The 22,516-nt window shown below is 31.3% G+C and overlaps 2 protein-coding genes across 14 annotated transcripts in view; both read left to right on the plus strand.

Annotated features, from left to right (window-relative positions):
* Positions 1-7,208, plus strand: part of MESK2 (misexpression suppressor of KSR 2) — a 176,085-nt gene extending 168,877 nt beyond the window's left edge. For 11 of the 13 annotated variants that reach the window (XR_012455096.1, XM_074116916.1, XM_074116912.1 and 8 more), the window contains one exon: positions 2,878-7,208. Coding sequence is in view for 10 of the 13 variants with exons in the window: in XM_074116916.1 (XP_073973017.1) it covers positions 2,878-2,996 (119 nt within the window). In the remaining 3 variants the exon portion in view is untranslated. The remainder of the gene's footprint in view (positions 1-2,877) is intronic. The other 2 variants (XR_012455097.1, XR_012455098.1) reach the window with 1 other exon arrangement.
* Positions 7,209-9,900: 2,692 nt separating this feature from the next.
* Positions 9,901-22,410, plus strand: Deaf1 (deformed epidermal autoregulatory factor 1). The gene is made up of 11 exons (XM_074116908.1): positions 9,901-10,320; positions 10,627-10,752; positions 14,015-14,131; positions 14,228-14,373; positions 15,920-16,019; positions 16,101-16,245; positions 17,050-17,324; positions 18,145-18,308; positions 18,572-18,656; positions 19,155-19,325; positions 21,247-22,410. Exons 1-11 carry the CDS (start codon positions 10,096-10,098, stop codon positions 21,295-21,297), a joined length of 1,605 nt encoding a protein of 534 aa, XP_073973009.1. The 5' UTR covers positions 9,901-10,095; the 3' UTR covers positions 21,298-22,410.
* The last annotated feature ends 106 nt before the right edge of the window (positions 22,411-22,516 follow it).

Below are 22,516 nucleotides of genomic sequence, written 5' to 3' on the forward strand. Positions count from 1 at the left end.
GCCTTCCAGTCGTGAGATTGTCCAGTATGAGATCGTGGGAAAATTTGGGAGGGCAAGATTTTCGAGAGCATTCAAAAGATTAAGCTCTAATCGAACTACCCCCAGGCGATAGTTCGCTTAATTCAAATTTATCCGGGGGTCCTTCACTAATTTTGTTTTTTTCATTTTATATATTTATTCCAAATCAATAAATTAAATATGGATGCTGTTTACTCTAGCTTAAGTCTGTTCTTGGTGCGCAGAAAATTGTGTATCATTAGCTAAAACTACTCACCACAACCTGGCCTTTGGTTCTTCATCCTGACTATATTCAGCCATTTCCTTGTCTGATTTAGTTAGATTTTATAGAGATTTGACTTTTATTGCCTAGTTCGTCAAATACTAACCATTTACAGAAATTACTATCTACGTCATTTTTCCATTTTTTGTTTTATTAGTTCCTCATTAGTGGAAGATAGTGGATTCAGTAGTGCAGATAGATTTACTCTCTCTAACAGCTGTTCCTTCTAGGTCTTGAGTATTAGTTTCACCACACCCTTTTATTTTTTCCATCACTTTCTTTTAATTTAATTAAAACAAAATTTAATAAATGCATAGGCCCATCATTTTATTTATCTACATCTTCCCTTATATTTCATTAATGTTAGCGAAAAATGCAACAGTTCTACTAAACTTGTATTCGTTGGATTCAGAATTTTTTAAAAAAATAATACATTTTACAGAAATTAAAACTTAATAAGAGCAAATTATTTAATCTTTTCTTGTTTATTACATTTTTTATTCTTTACCAGTGTTTCACATATCTGCACTTTGAACAAAATAGTAAAATGTAAGTTTTTGATTCTCTTTAAGTAGAGTAAAGTAATCGCCTATTTTTTCAACTACCATTTACTCTCTTTAAGTAGAGATTAACATATTCAATTTCACAAACCGTGCAATTCTTTACCTTGGGTTGGTCTGTGAATAAATTTAATGATTAAGGTCATTTAATTCTTCTTTTGAACTGGTTTTCACTCGTGCACGCATTTTTTTTAAACACTTATTCTGGATCTAGGAATCTCAAGACGTGTATTGCTGGTGAGAAATTAAAAATTGACCTGATCGCAATACTCCTCCTTTACCAATAGTAAGATTATTCTGTTATTTCATCAATTCGCCTTCTAGAGTTGACATTTTTTTAGTTTTATATTTATCGATGGCTAAAAAACACAAAGTAAACAATACTATGTGAAAGTAAAACTTTATTATTTTGAATAATTATTATTTTTTTTTTTTTACTCATTGAAAATGACATAATTTAATAATTTGCTGACAGAATATAAAACAATAAGTCTTGTTAATTAATACTAATTGTAAACATTGTTTAATCCTTGTGTAAGCCCCCACTATGCATCCTTCTAAAGAACACAGAAAAATGTAGAACAAAATTTAAATACATATATTCTTCTACCAGGTAATATGCACAAAAGTCAGCTTTTTATGCACATAATTATTACTTTGATTGACTTTTTGGCTGGCATGGCATATATTTGCTCTGAAATATTTTTATGTTGTTTTCTCTTTCTTTTTTTTTAATATTTCTGTGTATTTTATTACTTCCCCTTTTATTCATATTCACTTTGTATTATTTGATATTCTAGCTACTCATGCATGTTCAAAGTTCACAACCGCTGTAACATTCATAGACTGCCTTTTTATTATTATTTTATTGATTACTTTTTATGTGAGGTAGTATTTTACAATATTTACATTTTAAAAGATTTTAATGGTTTACGCAAAAATGTACCATTATCTCTAAAAAATATGATACTAAAGGATCATCATCTCTTTAGATTTATTAAGTGGATGGTTGACTTAAGTATTCATAGAGATTTTTTACTTCAGGGCAGTGAAACCACACAAACCTAACTTAAGGTTATTAACCACATTAGTAAATATGCAAAAAATAATCACTGCTTTAAACGCCAAATCAGGAAGGTGGCGAATATCAATGTTCGAATTTCATACAAATGAAGAAAAGTCAAATTCTCATTTACTCCTCGTAGTACCGCCGGTGTTATTGGTTGAACTACTTGTTTAATCCGCATTCTTAAGTTTCGTTATTATTGCTGGGTGATATTCAAAATTTTGAGATATTCTCATAAAAAGAAATAACAAAGAGAGCCACTGGTCTGGCGATCGTGGAGGCCACTGCCAACTGATTGATGAAGCGGTTCGGGTAAAAGTCTTCAGAAGATTTATTGTTATCATGACTCCATTGATTAGTTGCTCTAAACAATAAGGCGGTGCAATAAAACCAACTATACTGTGACTGTGTACTAATTTATTGACACTTAAATTTGCAATAAATTAATTCAACATCTTATCTTTTTTTTATGCCAACAAAAGGTGCGGTTTCTCTGCTCCTCACTGTATTTATTGCAACAATAAATTATAATAATTAGATAGATGAGTCGGTTATTTTTGAATGAGATGTTTATTGTGTGTCGATTTATTATTATTATTACTATTATTTTTGTAATTGCTTTTATATAAATTTTGACCATTTGATGGATTGAGTAAAATTTAAAATTTTGGTATCATCTCCATTAATGATAAAGTAAAAGTATATCAGTATTTAGGTATGAATCTTTCGTTAATTAATTGCATTTCCATTTTCCTTCCCGTTAATCTTGTCAAAAATAATTATAATGAATTAAGTTACTCAATAATTCAATTATTTTACAATATGTAATATTAGTGATAGTGATATCTAAGTCACCGTTTTTCTAACTCAAAGATAACTCGATCACAACAGTGGCGTTGCTAAATTAGTTTTTAATTTTCCCCAACAATATTTTTCATTTGTTTCAATATATCTTATTAATTTTGTTCTAGGTTATTCATTGAAAGGTTCATCATCTGTTGATAGTGTACGTTCAGCTCCTGGTCTGTCAAATGGTCCTTGGCAGATAAATATTACAGAGAATCCTATTTCAGAAGCAATTGTATGCTGAGGAATTTCATAAAAATTTATATATTATAAAAAAAAAAGATGAAATACAAGAAAGAAAAGTAAATCCCCACAGCTGGCCCCATGTAACTAGCCACTTTAGTAAAAAAAAAAATACAAAACAAAAAAGTTAATAAAAAAAAAAAAAGAGTGCTTTTAAAAATATATCACAGATCCTCTGTTGTAAAATCCTCAATGATGGCATCTCAGGTAGTGTAATATTATTATTAATCAGGAAAATAACAAACACAAAACCAATAATAATATTTAAAAATAGAATTTGAATTTGGCTTAGCCATTAACACAATAATTCATTTTTTATTTGTTAAATATTTTGTAAAGTCTGTTTTAACTTTAGTTTTCGTAATTTTTTCTATTTTATTTTTATTAGTATCCTAGTCGCTTCTAAGAAGAACAATGTCATAACAAAAGAAAAAGTGTTTATTCTCCTTAGAGATATTATATTTAACTAATCTTTTATTATTATTAGAGAATGTGTTATCATTTATTACTTATTTTGTTTAAGAGTCTCTTAAAGTTTATTGTTATCAGTCAGTTATTTATTAGACAGAGTTAATAATATAGTGCAGAATTTTACCAATTCCTCTTTCGATTTTATTTTTATTTTTTTGTCACGTGCAGTGCTCCCTCATCATTCACGGTTAGAAGTCTCACCTTGAACAAGTTACTAAATTTTGAATGCTCAAAACTAAACAAAACTGTGCATGAATTAGATAATGTGATAAAACGTCACGTCTCAAACCATATAAATTTCGTCAAAATTTAATGAATTTATTTTAACAGAAAAATCGGAGAGTTTTATATTCTGTGTATCAACCTTTTTTTTTTTTTTTTCTTGAACTGCAGAATTTTTGATAGTATTTGCAGGTGGTACCTCATACTCAAAAAAGTTAGAGTGATTTTTACAGAATCGTGTGCTTAATTGTGATAATTGGTCGCCATTTGCGACTTCAATAGGACACACGTTTTATTCCCTTTCTATTATAAAACGTATAATCCGGTCAATATTATTTACAGTAGTTACGTTAGGGAAGGGGTAGCTCAGTGATTGGAGAACTGGATTCCCACGTAGTTATTCCGGGTCCACCTTGGGACATGTCTTTTTTATTTTCCTTCCTAGCAACATTTTTACAATCCCTATCTTGAAGTCGGCAGTGAACAGAAAAAAGTGCTCCAGAATGGTATCAGATATTGAGGCACTTAAGAAAAATAAAAAGTAATTATTATTATTAGGTTTCTACTCAATAGTATTGATTAAATTATCAATACTTCCACTTTTTTTCGTTACTGGTGTCAGATCAAAGATTATTGACCGAAGATGAAATAAGAAAAAGGGCTACTGCATTCCCAATATGTATCTCTAATTGTTAGTGTTTTTTTTTTTTCTCTGCATTTCGTAAAAGTTTTTTCAAAGCTTCAGGAATGAAGTAAAGAAATAAGAGATATGCGGGTGAATGAGAACCGAAGAGCGAAACAAATTTATGCTTTGAAATCAAAGGGAACTCATCAGGCTTTTAACTTTAGTTTCGAAAATTGAAAACGGCATAAAATATTTCCCGGCCGTCCCAAACTGTGGATGTGTTTATATAAGAGCACTGCACAACTGTTTTATTTTTTATGATACAAAAGAAAGCAATTTAAGGAGTGCGTTTTAGAAGTAATTTAAAAAAAAAAAATGCCACTGCCCATTTTGAAAAGTATTCAAACTATATTCTACTAGAAGGAAGTTTGGCCTAAATAAATAAATAGAAACAAAAAATGAATCAAGCAAAAAGAGCTCATAAAATTGTTAATGATAATGGCTATAAGATTTTTAAGAAGATTAAATTGCTTACATACCTATTTAAGAGTCTTAATTGTGAATTTAGCGCTTTCAATTTTTATTTTTATTTTTTTTAAATGAATATATTTTATGCGAATCTGTAAATAATTTGTTTTTGTATCATTTTTTTTTGGCTATCTGTTGATTTGTCATATTGTTTGTAACAATAATGAAAATAATGAAAACAAAAAAAAAATCGATTGTTATTTTTGCCGAATTTAGTTATTAGTAATGATAGTTAATAATCATAAATAATGTATTAGATATGTAAAAATTAATAATTATAATGGTTCTAGTTTTACTATAGTTCGACCTAAAGATAGTTAGGGAGACCTCCAAGGGTGGGAACTAGGCGACTTTCTTCAACTGTAGCTTGTCTGGTTATTCTTCAAATTGATGGTCTTCTTTTCTTGAAAAAAAAAAATAAATAAAGCGATTGGAAAGGAAAAATGAACCGAATAGGAGAAAATAGTAAATAAAACAAGTTGGCGGAGCTTATCAATACGTCAGAGGTCTCTTAATTAACTATCATGTTGAGCTGTAAATTTGAAGCTGCGATTTAGTCTCTTAAAAGAAACATAAACAAGTATAATATCCGTAAAGTACATTAAATCATTGAGCTTTTTTAAAAAATGAAAATAAGGAACACTATAATATAAATACTATATTTTGCGTAGATTATTATTTTTTTTTTTTAACATCGTTATCAATTTTTCATCATATATATATTAATTTTTTTCGAAGAGTGTAGATATTATAATTTTGTTTTTAAAATATTATGTGATAATCTTAATTTATTATTAAAAAACGTAAAACAAAAAAAGATTTGTGTATAAATAAATGCTAATTACATATCTTTAAGCGAAGCAAAGAATTAAAAAAAAAAAAAGATGTCTTAACATGCTTATTTTTTTTTAGTTTCAACTCTTGTTACTTTAAAATAACTAAAATGAATTTGTTTTATTCCTAAGAAAAAAATAAATAAGTAGGTAGATTGTGAAAGAAGGGTTAATTGGAAAATGAAAAAGTACTAATAATACTAGATTAGATTTATAAACAGCAGTGGGTCCAGTTTCGCAGGCTCTGCAGCTGAAAGAGGCTTATTGTGCTAACCCCTTGTAGTTGGATAAGGGAAAATTCTCCTCTTTACAAGGTCCAAGGTTTTACCATCGGCCATTTTGTATTCATCCCACTGGACTACAAGTGCCATGTATCTCTAATTGCAAACAAGCTACTTAACAGGACATGAATGTCCTTTTGTCTTAGCTGAGACTGAACCTACCCATTGTACGACATTTTGAGGAGATTTTTTACTGAGCCTACAGCGCTGTTTAAGATAGTATTAGGCCACTTTAGTCAGCATGGGCTAATTGCCTGATGCAGGTTCTATTTTTGTACATAAACTTAAGAAATTGATCTGTTTAAATTGTACTAAAGTAAAGAGTGATTTAGGCGCCTCGGTAGCCGAAAATATCAAATTTAAATGGCAGTTTAAGGAATAAGTGTTGAATTGATCAGAACTTTGAACTAGATAAGCGTACAATGGATAAATGAACTAGTTGGTTAGACTCGTTTGTCGCAAGTTGGGCCTATGAAACTACCTTACAGCCAAAAAGCTGCTGGAGCCGTAGACGGGACGGGACAATGGTGTAATCATTCTAATCGCCCTTGATGGGTTCCTAACAATCGGCCCTTAAAGACCACCGTATAGGGCTAAATTTTGGTAGTAGTAGCTAGTCTAGAAATTTATCTAAAAGGTAGTCCCTACAACCTCTTCGCGATGTATTCACAATCACGGAAATCAAGGGAGATACTTGTGCATGGAGAGAGTATTACTTTCCCTCTCTAAAAATACTTAAGTAATTAAAAACACAAAAAAGCTCAAGCTTAACTTAGTTTGACCATGCTACATTTTTTCTTAGCTTAAAGGGAGGAAACCTAAATTGGTAATCGTTAATCCAATATTAACATTCTTCACTAACCCTTAACTTCACACTATGTCTGAATTAACAATAACACAATATTTACAAAAGAGATTTATATTCCAACATATATTTTATTTTTGGTTTTTGTTTTGTTCACCTGAAAGGGCAAAACAGATAATAATAATAAAAACTAAAATAATAAAAAGAGGGATCAAAAATAATAAACAAATTTAATTGGTATTTTTCTCGGTCAGTGAAAAAGTGTTTGAAAATTTTAAGGAGATAAAAAGATGAAAAGAGAATTTATTAAAAATAAAAACATATAAATATAACATATAGGTAAATAAATCTCTCTCTCTCAAAACAAGAGTGAATAGATGCTACGCTATTTATTTTATGTGACTCTGTAATGTTAAGGCATGAATAAACATTAAAAAAATAAAATAACCTTTTTTTCTTACTTTTCTCTCCAAACTTCCGCTCTTCTGGATTAGATTTATTGATATTTAATTTTATTTATTCATTTTCATTTCTGTCACTACTTTAGAAAAGCTCAGTATGTGGTAGGGAAACAGTCCATTTGTGAATGGACGTTTGAATACGACCTGTGAAAAAAAAAATATGTCAAAACAACAGATGTTAAAGAAGGCTCAACTTAGTTCCTTTTACTCAATGCACTCTACATGCTGTAGTACACGATGAGTATATAATAGTGATATATATTGTACATTATTCAGGCGGGGTTCCGTCGGTTCTGAAAGCTGTGCTAGAATTGCAATCAAACGGGAATAGTGCTTTAAAACAGCAACAGAAAAGCCGGTTATAAATTTATATGAAATAGTGGACTGAATCTCGAGATCTGAAAGGAGGAATGTTTACCAGCGAAAGGGGGCTCTTACAAGTACCAGAACCAATATTACTATCGCCCAAGCTAATAATGCTCAACAACCTTCTGGCAAACCGGTAATCTAGCGTGGTGTACCCTTGAATAAAGGCTATTAACGCTAGAGTGGATAGACGAATGGTACTCAGTAACGGATTGGTTCCATGTTTTGACATATGATTCTAAGAAGTTAAGGGGTTATGATATGTTGCATTAATTTGCTAATGAGGATGTTTTTGTGTCAGATTAGCCAAACTATGTTTGGTTGCAATGCCTTGCGCATTTTTTGAAGAGCAGAGAAATAAATCTACATCTTGTAGATTGAACTACCTTCTATAGTATGGTGCGGCAACCCGTGGTCAGTCCTGCCAGGCTATCTTACGCGGCCCTAAACTGTTAGTCATGTTTTGATTTTTTGAAATTTGATTGTATGTAGCACATTTTTTAGATTTTTATAAATAACCCTATAAAATTATTCAAATCAAAATTTTATTTAATAATTTTAAAGGCAGTTAAAACACCAAGTTCAATGAAATTTGAGCCATTTTCTAGTGAACTGCAAAAAGTCACGTCTGTTTGTCATACAAGCTACCGTGTACGCGCACCTACATTCTAACTTTATTAGGCGTTCTAATTTTGGATTAAAATTCATATCGGGCCGTATAGCATTTAAATACCGGATAGGCAGGCTTGAAATCCAAAAACCGATCGAGAGTTTGAGATTCTTTTCTCATCACTTTTACAAAAACATAGAAGGGTAAGTACTTGATTTATTATTATTCCTACTGAACCCTTACTGGTACTATATCGACATATGAAAGAGCCTAGCGTACAGAAAACTTCAGTATATTTGAAAAAATTCCCTCAATCCTATTGTGAGGAGGTATGCAATTTAGAGGGAATGCTATTAGCACTAGACAATTTGGCTTATTCTATATTTTGTCTATAGAATCACGAATCTTTTCACCGTCGGATGGTTCTATGTTGCCTTAATAAATACTAATATTAATTAAAACTGCCGTAATCATTTTTTTATAAATCAAATTTTTATTTACAACTGCAAAACAAAATTGACACAAATAATTAGGAATCAGAAAAACATTAAATTTCAATATGATGGACATCAATAATTTTATTTATTTGAATAGAAAACTTCAGTGTTCATTTATTTGAATTTGAGGCATAGATGAATAATTGTCCGTGAGGAAATCTTTTGATGGATAGCGAAGAAGGAGAGTCTTTGGTAGAAAAGGATTAGGATGGGCAGTTGAGAAATCACGGAATTTATGAACTTAAAGGTCACTCTTTACGATTAAATTTGAAGCATTGTAGGGAGCATTTGTGATTTTCTGTCACTCAATCTCGAAACAAATTCCTTGTGGCTCGAATAACTAATTATAATATATGTTTTTTGTTTTCTATTGAGGCCTTGTAACATTAGTAAACAATCGAGACAGTTTTTACTGGCTGTTTATTTCCTACCACTTAGTCTAGAGTGAGATCCATTTAGTAATTTTTTTCCTTTTTGTGTCCAGTCGGAGTATAAGGGGGGAGCTGAAAAGAATGTGGACGTGGATTGGGAGACTTTGGGATGCCTTGGCAGCTGTATCTGGATTGGAAGCAATGAATGTATCTTGTTCATCTTAAGTATAGACGAGACGATATCTAAGTTTATTTAAAAAGAGTTGGGGAGGAAAAAAGCTTAAAATTCAGCAACAATGAAAAATAATAAGCCCCAAAAAATAATCATCTTTAGATGTAGTGCCTCTTTGAAGTTTATTTTTATGAAATTGGAAGTACTATCGTACTAATTTAATATCATTACGTTAATATCTCATACTAAATTTCAATTTTACACATGGAGTTCAAAGACAATATCATTTGGAGGGGGGCTTACCGAACAAAATTAAAATAAACTTTCTTTTTGGTAAGACTAAGATATTAAAAGAATTTGTATATATGTTCCTAATTCATTGATAAATGCTTAATAATTCTGCATGATTGTTGATTGTTGTTTCAATACTTAAATTGAATGTATAAATCAACAAAATATGAAAGTTCAACTTGAAACCTACATTCGAAGTATACTTTTAAATATTTTTGTTACTTTGTATTCAGTTCACTAATTCTTGAATTTTTAAAAGACAAGTTTATAATTTAACATAAACAATAATTATTTACCAAATGCTATTGATTAAAACATAAGAGACAAAGATGTTACACAGCGCATATGCTGCCCTCGTTGGTGGGGAGAGGAACTTATATCAGGAGAAGAACCTATTGGTGAGGCAAATCGAATCTCCTCCCTTCTTGTGAGCAAGTCAACAGCACGCCATTTTACTATTTCCCAACTAGTTGATTGAACAATTAATTTCTGACAAGTAGCCTCCTCTTCATAGCCTACTCAAGTTAACCAAAACAGAAAAGGCGCTTGGCGCCTTTTTTAAGGAAAATGCAAGAACAATCTTCGGAACAAGTCGTTCTCCCGGACATTACCGATCATTTGGCGAACAAATCCGACGATAACGAAAATCACACTTCGGCTGCCGAACATACAACAGTTTCTGTTTCTACTGTGGAAGGTGTATCAGTTTCTTCAGCCGTACCAGTTGCATCAATCATAAATGTTGCTGCAGGAGCCACAGCGTTCAATGTTATTACCCAAGAACAGTTGCAGGTAGGTCATAATCACATGTCATCTAGTGCCTTTTATGTACTCTCTTAATTTGCTACCTCCGTTTAACTGTGCAAAATTGGACGTATCAGCTCAGTTACTTATTATTTCATTTGTAGGATATCTTTGAGGTTAACTCTGGGAGACCTCTTTGTAGATGTTTGATTTGGAAAAACTTGTATGAATTATTTTCACACATTTCTTAAACACTCGTAGTTCCTGTAAGGATCACTTTCTGGCCTATCATGTTTTCTGACCATATGTTCGGAAATTTGTTAGAAAATGGACTCATACTCATTCATTTTTCAGATTGCTGCAGGAGGAGGGTCATTACGACCTATATTATGCGTGGAAAACAGCTGCATGTGCGAAGGTAGCCATGACAAGGAGTGTAGTGAAGTTTCACATAGAACAACACAGTGGTTTAGGAGCGAAGTTAGTATATTTTTAAAACATTATATTGTGTTACTTTTATCATTCAAGTTAAAAAGAGTAACCTAACACGGTTATTGTGCGATTTCTTTATTTGGTACTAATGGTTCATGGTTAATATTAATAATATCTTGTGATTTGCTCAGTAGAGGTTTTAAATGTAGCCAACAATAATTGTAAATGCTATAAAGGGGAAGTGGGATAGCCATATTTCAGGCATAATGGCATCCCTGTGGCTTCCAGACACACCCACGCAAAACAAATTCACACTCATTCAACGCTGCGCGAAGAGAAAGTTCATGTGTGCAATGTTTGGGATTTCGGAGTATGCACTCGCAGATTCTATCTCTATTTCTGCTTAGACATTGTAAGCTTTCAGGATCCTATTTTTCTTTAACATTGACCGTATCAATTTTAAGTGGTAATTTCTGATTTTATAAAATAATGCTTGTTGAATAAGGGTTAAAATGCGTTTTTTCTTATGATACTGAATTAGAAAAAAATGTTCAATACTGCGAACAGGCTTTATTTATAGTTCAAGATGATGATTCGATAGTGTGATCTATCTTGGCAGATAGTTTTGTTTGTTCATTGCTTGTTTTTTTTTGTATATGTTTATTGTTTATTGTAGTTCCCTTCGAACTTGTTTCGGATTCTGTAATGCGTTTTATCAGCATCATTGTGCTTTTTTATATTAATTTTGGGAATTGAAATTACTCCAAATTTAAAATTTTGAACATTACAAATATTTGCATCTGTTGGAAATGGTTAGGAGATTCGGAAAATGATCATTTAGTGATCTGTGCAGATAGAGAAAGAGATCAGCCTAAAGGTGTCGCACTGTTCTTGTAAGTCTTAGGCCCAGGATTCGAGCTAGTCAAAGCTGCTGTTAGATTTTTTCTTCTAAGGACCTATTTAATGTCATGACTATGGTCAAGGGTGGGTAGAGTTGTGTGGAATGAGAGATCTCTGCCCGAAGCCTGGCAGTGTGCTGAGAATGCTGGGTGCCAAAAAAGAGAATAAACTATAAATTGAACGACTCCTCCTAGAGATCAATGGTAGAAGCCAAACAAGTTATTATGTTAATTGGGCATTAATATACTGTGGTACCTGTAGTTTACATTGTCAGCAGAAAGTTGGTTATACGTATAGTGAGAGAAGACTTGTTGGCTGAAGTTATCTAATGGGATTTTCCAAACTTACATTTGAATTGAAGTTGTATACAATTTTACCGTAGTAAGTTCTGTGAATGTTGTGCAAATAATGTCGTTAGACTGGGTTACCTGTTACGCAAAGACATAGAAATGATTGAACTACTTCGCTCTGTAAAGAAAGATACTGAAATAACATTAGCAGTTGTAAGTTAACTTCACTAAGTCTTCCTGCTTGAAATTTTTTGCCTAGTGTTGTTAGGTTTGGAAGTCTTTTGGCAAGTCAAAATTCCTGACTGTAACAGTAGCATCATTTTACCATTTTGTAAAAAATGAATATAGTATGCGCTGGAAGATGGCTCACTCAAAACATGTGTACGAGTGCTGCAATTGTGTGGTAGTTTTCAAGCATTTTTACGTATTGAACGCACTTTAATCGTAGTAATTCTGTTAAGACAAAATTACGTGATAACATAAGGCTAAACGTTTCATCTATCACTAATTCGGATTACGTACTTTTAAGAAAAACAAAATAAGTTCCAAATTATTGCAAAGGAGAATAATTAATTTAATTATATTAACCTTAATATCAAAACGGAACCCATTAAGATCATTGGGCACGAAATTTGTTTAGACTTAGTGAAGCATTTCGAATGTGTTTCTATAAATAGATCACTTTTTATGGTGGAATGGGTTGTCGAAGTCGTTTTGTACTCATTGCTTCATTATAAGGAGTTTCATTTACAAGTTTAACGTCCTGCACTATCTTTGATTTAAGAAACATATGTATGTTTCTTGAAGAAAATTTCCTGCGCTCTTACAAAATGCAATTCTTGTGCGCTCTCTTACTATTCAAAGAGGTTAATTAATTAGATTTAAAAGAAAAATTAAGAAATTAAAATTAGATCTAACAACAAAAAAGTGTAGTTTTCACTGTCTTAAAAAAAAGAAAATAATACATTAAGATCTCTAAAAAAGCAACACAGATTTTTGATCATAATTTTATGTTTAAACAACTTTCAAGAATATGATTTTGCGTTCAGCAAGTATGTTAAAATGTTTAATGTACAGAATGAGCTTTTAGTTAAAGTAAATTCTTTAAAATAATAAGTACTTTAAAAAAATGTTTTTATTCACAAAATTAAGTAGCATTTTTATTTAATACCCAATTTTTTACACTGTTAACTCTTAGTAAACCAGATAAGAGTCCCCCTCTGCCTGTTTCATCAAGTGAATATTTGCTTAACGCGTTGTGTGTATAAATCATTCCAGGTTAGATAATATGTAATTAAAGAGAAAATTCCACAGTAGTTAATTATCTATCATAAATAAAGTTTTTCGTAATAATTTGTTTCAAAAAATAAAACAAATGAAAAACATGTTTTATGCAAGCTTTCTTCACTCTATTGTGCAGTTTAAAAAAATCTGCCCAAATATGAATCATGTTCGCTTTTATATTTTCTTTGAATTCTTTTTTGGTAAAATGTGATAATCATAAACAATGGGGTATTGTTGGAGGAAATAGATACTTTTTCAGAAATCCTGATTTCATACTCACCTTGTTTGTAATTTATATGTCTAGAGCAAGTCTTCAAACTGGCATTTGTATGTATCAGTAAATCTGATAAAATAATTTACACAAAAATAAAATTGTCGTTGACAATATTGTACATGTCTTGATTTTCTAAATCTTATGAAGTTACTACGATAGACTTTCATACCTTTTTAATTCTTATTTAATTACAACTTTTCCTTCCATTGTTTCCATTAATTCAATATCCTATGTTATCAATAATAACATAATTTTTTCGGTTCATTCTTATCTTCTTTAGACACCTTTAACAATAATCAATAATCTGTTTCAATACTTCTACACTTAAAGGTTTTCTTTAAGGTCTAGGTTTATGCGCCGTACATAACATTGGTTCAACAATTTAGTAGTAAATAATGTTTTCATTATTTAGAGATACTTCTGTATAAGAAAAATGCTGAATCGCCCTGAAGTTCTGCATGTTTGAACGCTTCTATTCAAGTTTCAACCTTTCACCAAAAATAATCCTAAATATTTAATGTGCTCACTCTTTAAGAATCAGCTAATGGTGAAATTTTTTTAGAATGGGCATCTGAAAGCAACGCATATAGTAATCGAAAATAATGACGAATGCCAGTTACCAAATAATGCATCTTGGTTAGCCACTGCAAGTCAACCGGTCATACCCATCAGATGCAAGGTTTGTTTTAATTTTGGATTTTTCGAAAATTATTTTCACATAATTTGATTATTATGTACAAAAAATTATTTTAATTGTAAATATTCTTGTTTATAGAATACTAGCGCAGAACTTCATAAATCCAAATTTGGATCTGGAGGCAGAGGAAGATGTATCAAATATTCCAATCAATGGTATACTCCTAGTGAATTTGAAGCTTTATGTGGACGTGCTTCGAGCAAGGATTGGAAAAGAAGTATTAGGTATGAAAGTTGATTTAAAACAAATCAAATATGTACAGTTTCTTAATTTGGAGAAGTGTTGCTACCTTTATTTTAGAAATTTTTGATCAGAAATACATTTTCAATAAATAATACTTGTACGTATGTACGCATTATATCAATTCGGCAATTCTTATTTCTTTATTCTGGATGGGTATCTCAAGAGACTGAGAGAATGTTCTTTATTTTTTTTAAACAAAATTACAAAATCAATCAATCTAAATGATTTTCTGAAAATTATCACATACCATTTTCTTTGAACTTAGTAATTTCCTTTAACTTATTCCAATTTGTTTTTTTTTTCATGTTTTTTCAAGAGGTGGGTCAAAAAATTCACGTCTAATTTTGATGTGAAAATGTGTTGTTCCTCTGCTGCAGAGTAGGTTTTGCGGGGAAGTTATAGCAGCCATTCTAAGAAGTGCCTTTGCAGCCTACCCCGTTGGAGGAGCAGTTTGCCCCTGGTTTCTAAATACAAGTCATTGCATAACTATAGGTCCCGTGGGTGGTCAGAAAGTTTCCACTGTGGCTTTTTTTTCTTCTACAATTCATGCAAAGCTACGTTGCAAGCGGACGCACATTTTTTTTTCTGTAACTTGCTTTGAAATATTTTCAAAAATCATTTAAATTAAATTTTTGGAATTAATTGAAAATTATACTCTCAGTTCTTAATCTGTACATTACTATTTGGTCTTTCGACAAGCCCTAAGAAGTTCTAATTTCAGCCGCGATTGTTATAATTGGGCTAAAAAAGTAGTACATATAAGTTCGATTTCGTTTATTCTGCATGTCCACATAGGTATCTATACACTTGACGTAAAATACACAAATACAAAAAATATGATTACAGTAAGCACACGCCTTTGCTGGTTTTGTTTCTTGTGTGGGTGGATTCGTACCACTCATTCTTTGTGCACATTTAAAATAATTATTTCACTTATTGCTCTTAAAGTTTGCGATACAAGCCTTACGAGAACATGTTTTGTTAAGAACGCTTTGGAATCCATCTCAAAATTATTAGCTACTTTTAGTCAATGAATGTTGCCTCAGTAGTTTACATAATAAGAGTGAGGGCCCTCCTATAAACGTTTTGGTGGCAGTTATCTTCTGTAAAATCAAAAGTTTTTTTCTTTTCACAAATGAATAATAATACTACAGAGTAATATAGTTTTTTTTCCTAGAGTTCTATAGTGAACAGTCACATATTAGTATAATTGTTTTGGATTTATGTAACATATTATATTAATAATGAAACTCCTGTAATTATAAGACTTTTTGATTGGTTACTTAATACTCTAATGGAGAATAAATTTCTCAATTAAAGATGAAGTCCATTACATCAGGTTACCATCCAGAAAATCAGCCAGTAATGTTCTTTTTAGAAACTGAAAATATATAATGTACTCTTCAAACTATATTTTTTTACAAAAATATTGCGTTTACTCCGTTTCTCTGTTATTATTATTTTGTTGACAAACGCTTTACCTTATACCTAGAGCTTTTTTTAATAATAAATCTTATTGCAAATTAGATTTGGAGGTAGAAGTTTACAAGCGCTGATCGATGGAGGTCTTCTGTTACCTCATGCAACGAGTTGTACCTGTTCAGCATGTTGTGATGATATACGCGCTGTAAGATTTTTTTTTTATAATAATTAATAATGCAACTTTGACGTGTTTCATTATCTAATTATTATTATTTTATTTTTTTAGATTGGACCTGTTCGATTATTTACACCTTACAAGAGAAAAAAGAAAAACGAGTTAAACAGTAACAGAAAAGTAAAAAGAAAAGGAGAAAATGATGTCAATGGAGATAATTCTGGCAATGAGGAAGACAGCTACGATTCTGGTGGAGGTTTGTAAAACCTTTGTATATAGTTATAACTTATATATTTTTTATTGTTATCAAAAATCTACATTCAACTGAGTGGGACATAAAATGTAAATCAAGTAATTCAAACTAGAAAATATAAACTTATATATATTTTGAAAATCGGGTTTAAAAGACCATCAGAGATATAAGAACCCAGATAGGAAGTCGTACTAGATTTGAATTTTGAATAGAGTAAAATACTTTGTTAATTGTGTTAACATCTGAAACAGATAATACTGATGGAGTTCTGGCCAGTATATAATTTTATTTGATAAAATCGAATAGCCCCAAATATGTTCGCAAAACTTATGAATTATAAATTATAACATATTTTTTTCAGAGTGATAAGCACATCTGAATCCTTCAAAAGTTACTCTCAATAATGAATAATACAATATGTCAAATAGATTAAATATTAAATGTTAAGTAGAAGGGAGTTTGGCTGAACGAACAGTATAGGCTTAATTGCGCTTCAAACACTACTAGTGGTAAATTTCAACAGCTTTTAATATAGTAATTTGCCCTGTTAAGTGTTAACTTTATTTAAGAAGAAAAGAACTTATTTTCAGACTGACAAAATACAATACAATACAAACAAACAGAAAAATATATCTAGTGCACGTTTAGAATTATCAACGTCTGTTTGATAATTTGAAGCCAGTTCTGTGTGGGTTAGGTTTGAACCATCATCGGTTTTAAATAGGTTATTCCACCCCATTATTTTTTCTATTCTAGATTTATTTTTAGAAAAAAATATATTTATTGCGTTTTTATCTCCTAAATTAGATTTGGAACCTGGTCAAGGTGGGAGTGGCAGTAACAGTGGTAATTTCAACTCACCTTCGGCCACCATCGTAGCTACAGAGGACGTTTCACCATTTTCCCCGGGTGGTAACAACAGCAGCGTCACAATTAGCAACAGCACCAATCCAACAACCACTAACGCCTCTACACCTACTACTACGTCAACTAACAGCAACGATGGTTCTGGCAATAGAAATAATATTAATACAAATGGTAACCCAACTTCCGTGCCGGAAGCTCTTAACAGATTAGACAGGGTAAGTCGTAACAAAATATTGTTTCATTTAGTGGTTTTTATCTATAATGAAGGTAATCCGAATTTGGAAAATTAGATCATTTTTTTTTATTCAAGAAAAGATGGCTCTAGAACTAGTCGATTCATTAATTTTCGACTCCTTTCAAGACAGTAATCGATTATGTAGGCGCCTTTTAAAGAGTTAAACACTAGCAGAAAAAATATCTGGTATAAGTGTTAGGTGACAAGTGTTCTGCCCGATAACTTTTCAACTAAGTTGCGCACAACATCAGCTTCCTCAAGCCTTTTTATATTTTATGAGTAATTGTGATGGTTTTTAATGTTGTTTGTTTTGTTAGGCTGGGATACTCGGAAAGCCAAAATCTCTATTGAGATCACTACCTGTATGAGGTTAATTACTTCAATGAAATGTATTTAATAGATTGTCAATTTTCAGCATTTCCTAAAACATTCGAGAAGATTGAAAACCAGTTTAAATACAGAATTAGCTTTTCAAGGAAAAAGTAATATTTTATCGAATGAGGTTTGCTAATTCGCCAGTTAAAGTATACAAGCTTTCAAGCTTAGGTTCGTGTAGCCTTATTTGCAGTTTTAGTATTTAAACTTTTATTTAAATACATTAGTACACGATAGAGCATAAATAAGAAAACCATTAAAGTTAATCTGGTGAAGTTTTAAGCACTTTTTGGATTATTGAGGAAAAAAATTCAAATAGTGATACGTATAGTGTGCTCTTCACTGATATGTTGAAGGAAATTACTTTTTTATTCACTCTTTACAAATTAATAGCCTTGTGTGTTTAATTTGAAATTTTTGCTTAGATGGTTCGTAGATTGATTAATTTTTCTGAACAACTTCGGAAAGACGTAGATATGTTAAAAGCTCAGTGGAAGAATGAAAAAGAAGTAATGCAGTTAGCTCATAAAAGAGATAAAGAGCAAGCAGTTTTGGCTGCAAGAGCAGAAACTGAAGAAGCTTGTTCAAGGTAATCTATCCTCTTTATTTAATGTCATTTAACTTTTGTAAATTGGAGGAAATGGTCTTACACATCCTGTTGGATTGCGTTTCAATAACTGGATTGCTGTATGACATTCATGGCATTTTAAGTGCAAGGCAAAGATCATACCTACTTTAAAGAGGTTGCATAAGAAGCTGTACTTTGAAAAGAGTGTTGTAAAGCTTGAATGCATGTATGTACATTTAACAAAAAAAAAAAAAATACTTAATTCACGATGTACTTTGTTGCAGGGCTGTATTTGATTCTGCAGTTGTGGTTGATCCCTTAAATACAGTTGGGTTACAACCATCAGATGATAACACTGACAGTAAGAAGGTATGTGAATAACTTATTAAATCTAAACTTATTATTCGTAATTAATTTTAATTATTCAACATTTACGTGCACACAAATGTTTAATTCGATCACTTTTAACATACTTTTAATAAAATCTCTAAATAATAATACAGTTTTAACTGCATTGTTAGAATATAATAATTATAGTAACAGTTCTTTTTTTAAATAATAATAAATACAAATTACAAGTTGGTACATAATAGAAAGTGCCTGGCCATATTGTCTTCTGTAGAAGTTAGCTATTACAAAAGAAAGAAAAAAGCTTCGGCGTAACTAGCCCAGGTTTGAGGAAAATTCAAGCAAAAGCAGCTAACACAGTAAGCTAGGAAATATCTATGCTCTTTCAAAGATCAGAAATATTGATCTACAAAATTATCTGTTATATTATTTTATTACCTTAAAAATTATAATCAATATTATTCGCTACATGTGCATATTTTGGATATTGCAAACAATTATCAGTTGCAATTATTTTAGTGTTCCAATTGCAATCGTGATGCATTTGCTGAATGTTCAATGTGTCGCCGTACACCATATTGTTCAACGTTCTGCCAACGCAAGGATTGGTCCTCACATCAGGTGGAATGTGTTCGGAATGCTGACACTAGCCCATCTATCATGCTTCTTGTGGAAAGTGGACCTGAGCAGGTGATTTGGATTCTTAAAAAAAAATAATATTTTTTTAATAAATTACTGATATTTTATAAGATAATGGCGAAACCATTATATCTGGTTACAAAATGCATCTGATATGGTTTTAAAATGAAGTTGATGAGGTTGACTGTAGGGACCTCATATGTTATCTGGAAATAACGCAAATGTTCCTGTAACGCTTATAAACTTGTTTTCTGAAAATTCTACCATAAGTTACATTCGCCAGGCAATGACTTGTGAGGATACTGGGTTTGTATGTATAACATCTCTTCCCTGTTGAATCCCTATACTGTGTCAAGTGCCTTTTCAATGTACGGATTGAGAAACCATCACCAGATATGATTATCTGCAAAAAAAAACAAAAAAAAACAGACTTTTCGGACGAATAACCGGACCCACCCGACAGGAGGAGGAGTTTTCGAAGACAAGGTAAACTGTCCAGAGACGTGGGCAGTTCTACCAAAAACCTGATATCTTCATAATGATATGTGATAATGGCGTATTAGCGCCTTTTAAAGTAGTCGCTTTGACTAGATAGAGATGGATCTTTCAACGCTCGTATTGTTTTTAATTTTTGTTTCTTATCTTGCGAGAATTAAATTAGAATTTTTGCTTGCGGAAAAAAAGGATCGTGTGGTGAGTGAACGATGTGTGCACTGTAGTGTGAGCCTAATTGACAGTCTTGAACCCATTTTCAACCCTTCTCTAAAAAAGTCCTCTTCGCAAAACCTTTAGGGTTTTTACTTTTAGGCAAAATATATCTCTGGATATTCCTGAACAGAAATCTTCCTAGCATTACTTGGAGAATACCTATCCAGGAGAGGTATTCTCCAAGTAATGCCAGGAAGATTTCTGTTCAGGAATATCCAGAGATATATTTATATCTAGTGCATCCGCACTAAACCTAGTACTTACTAAACCTTTGCTAGTAAGGTAGAAGTAACGAACTAGATAAACGACCTTTTCTCTCCCACATCAAAATTACGACACTTATGGTTGGAAGGAATTCCTTCCTTTCTCATGTAAATGACTGACAATCCATGCATTAATATAATTTCCAAACTATTTCTCGGGGAGAACAGAAACTTCGTGATACTAACTATCGCCTTGGGACCATAATACATAGAACAGTACGTTGTTGAAGATCTCAAAATACCCATCCGTCATAGCCAACTCGTCTGTTTTCTCGCTCGCTTCTGTTCCAACACCTAGACAAGTTTCCATTGCACCTCAAGATTGTTGGAGTATGTTACTTGTACATTCTCCCATCAATTTGGAGCTCTAAAAGAAGGTTTAGCTGAAAGCCTTGGGCGTAGAGATTCCACAAATATCCTTACCTCTTTACAACCTTCCTGCCACTCATCCATTCAATTAACCAATGATCTCTACCCGGAAAATGTTAGCTTCAGCTTAAGAAACGCGGATTTCCCTTTGATCAAACGCTGGAACTAAGCTCCAGCTGGGCTCAATATTTACATGCAGATGAAGAAGTGTGTTTCTTTGCTGCAATTAATTTTTAATAACATTAATAAAGTAATAAAGTTGAAAGAGAGAAAATAACAGGTAAAGAAAAAGGTGTGAAGAGAAGTGAAAGTTGCTTTTGTCCTTAACATTTTTTTCTCTGCGTTGAGATCCACAATCTAGTTCTTTGCTATGAAAAAATGTCTTTCACAACCACGCTTCAATGTGCTACGAGATATCATATATCTCGTCATTCGAGAGAATGACCGCAGTGGCTATTGAAAGAGACGTTGGATTAAAAAAAAGAAGTAGGCTTTGATAGATAATTGCATTCATTAGTCAATCCATTCTCTGGTAAAGAAATCTAAAAATATAAGTTTGAAACTTATTTAATTGATTTCGGCATCTTGTTTTGTTTAAATATAAAATTATTTGTACATTTAATTGTTTATAGTGGAATGGCGAACAAGAAGTGGAACAAAAAATCATATTAAAAAGGGACTAAGATAAAAAAAACACGATTAATCTTAAGAGCAGTCTGTGAATTGAACGCCTGAAATATTCAGTGGAAGCTGAAGTCGTTATTAAAATCATATTCTTTTAATATTTTTATATGACCAAAAATAATTTTGGTCATTCATTCGTAAAAATTATTATTTCAGAAAAAATAAAATAAGTTTTTTATTTATCTGTAATACAATAATGTGTCAAGTGAATTGTGAATTTTTATTTCCTTACGTTTGTGGATAAGTGAAGTTTTTTAAGATTTTCATGTTTTTTTTTATTATTTTATATTGTAAATTACATTCAGGACTTGGACTATTATTATGTGTCGCAAATTATTGGTTAGCCCTAACTTTATGCACTGCCTAATTTTAAGTAAATATTTTAATTTATTCTCTTTAGTATTTACTCCTTCAATGGAGGAATGTAGCGGACTATGAGTTTACATTGTATTCTGAATGTAGAGGCATCTAAGTATATTTATTTACCACTAGTATAGCTAGTTTATTATTTTACATTTCTGATTAGTTTGTTCACTCATTAAATATTTTATTTTATTTCAGCTGCACCTTTTACTTAAGTGAACTTATTTTGTCATTCAACATTTAAAATAAAGCTCTTAAAATAAGCAATAGTAAGTGTTTACCATTGCAATATTAGTCACAAGTAATGTTAAGATATTTTAGGAAGACTATTAATCTGATAGTTTAATTTTTTCGAAATGTATAGTTAATAATAACTTTTTAAAAAGATCTTGTGAGATTATTCTAATTATGCTAAGAATAATATTTTTCAGTAAGATTTTCGAAGGATGTGTATAAAGAAATTTAATTTTGAAAATAATGATCTATAAAATGTAATTCTCGTTCATTGTCTTTTTGTTACAAATCGTTTAACCAGCTAATTTTAAGACCATTGGATTTCGAAGCGTATTTTATTCTGTACATCTACCTACAAAACATCAAATATCAAAAATAATTTTCTGTTACTGCTACCACGCAGCTTCAATTTATTTTTAATTTTTGTATGTGCTGATGGTACTTGTTTCTTTTGTTTTTGCTTTAAGGTTCTTGTATTATTTTAACATAAATAAATTATGTTAATGTGAATTGAAGCCATCCGTCTATCTTATATAAAAGAAATCTTATAAAACCTCATTAAACCCAATTTTTGCCAAGAAAAGGGTATTAAATGAAGTTATAATAACACACCATTACTCA

Source organism: Rhodnius prolixus, unplaced genomic scaffold, assembly GCF_049639745.1.
Source record: "Rhodnius prolixus isolate KJV_2025 unplaced genomic scaffold, Rpr scaffold_2, whole genome shotgun sequence".
Lineage (NCBI taxonomy): Eukaryota > Metazoa > Arthropoda > Insecta > Hemiptera > Reduviidae > Rhodnius > Rhodnius prolixus.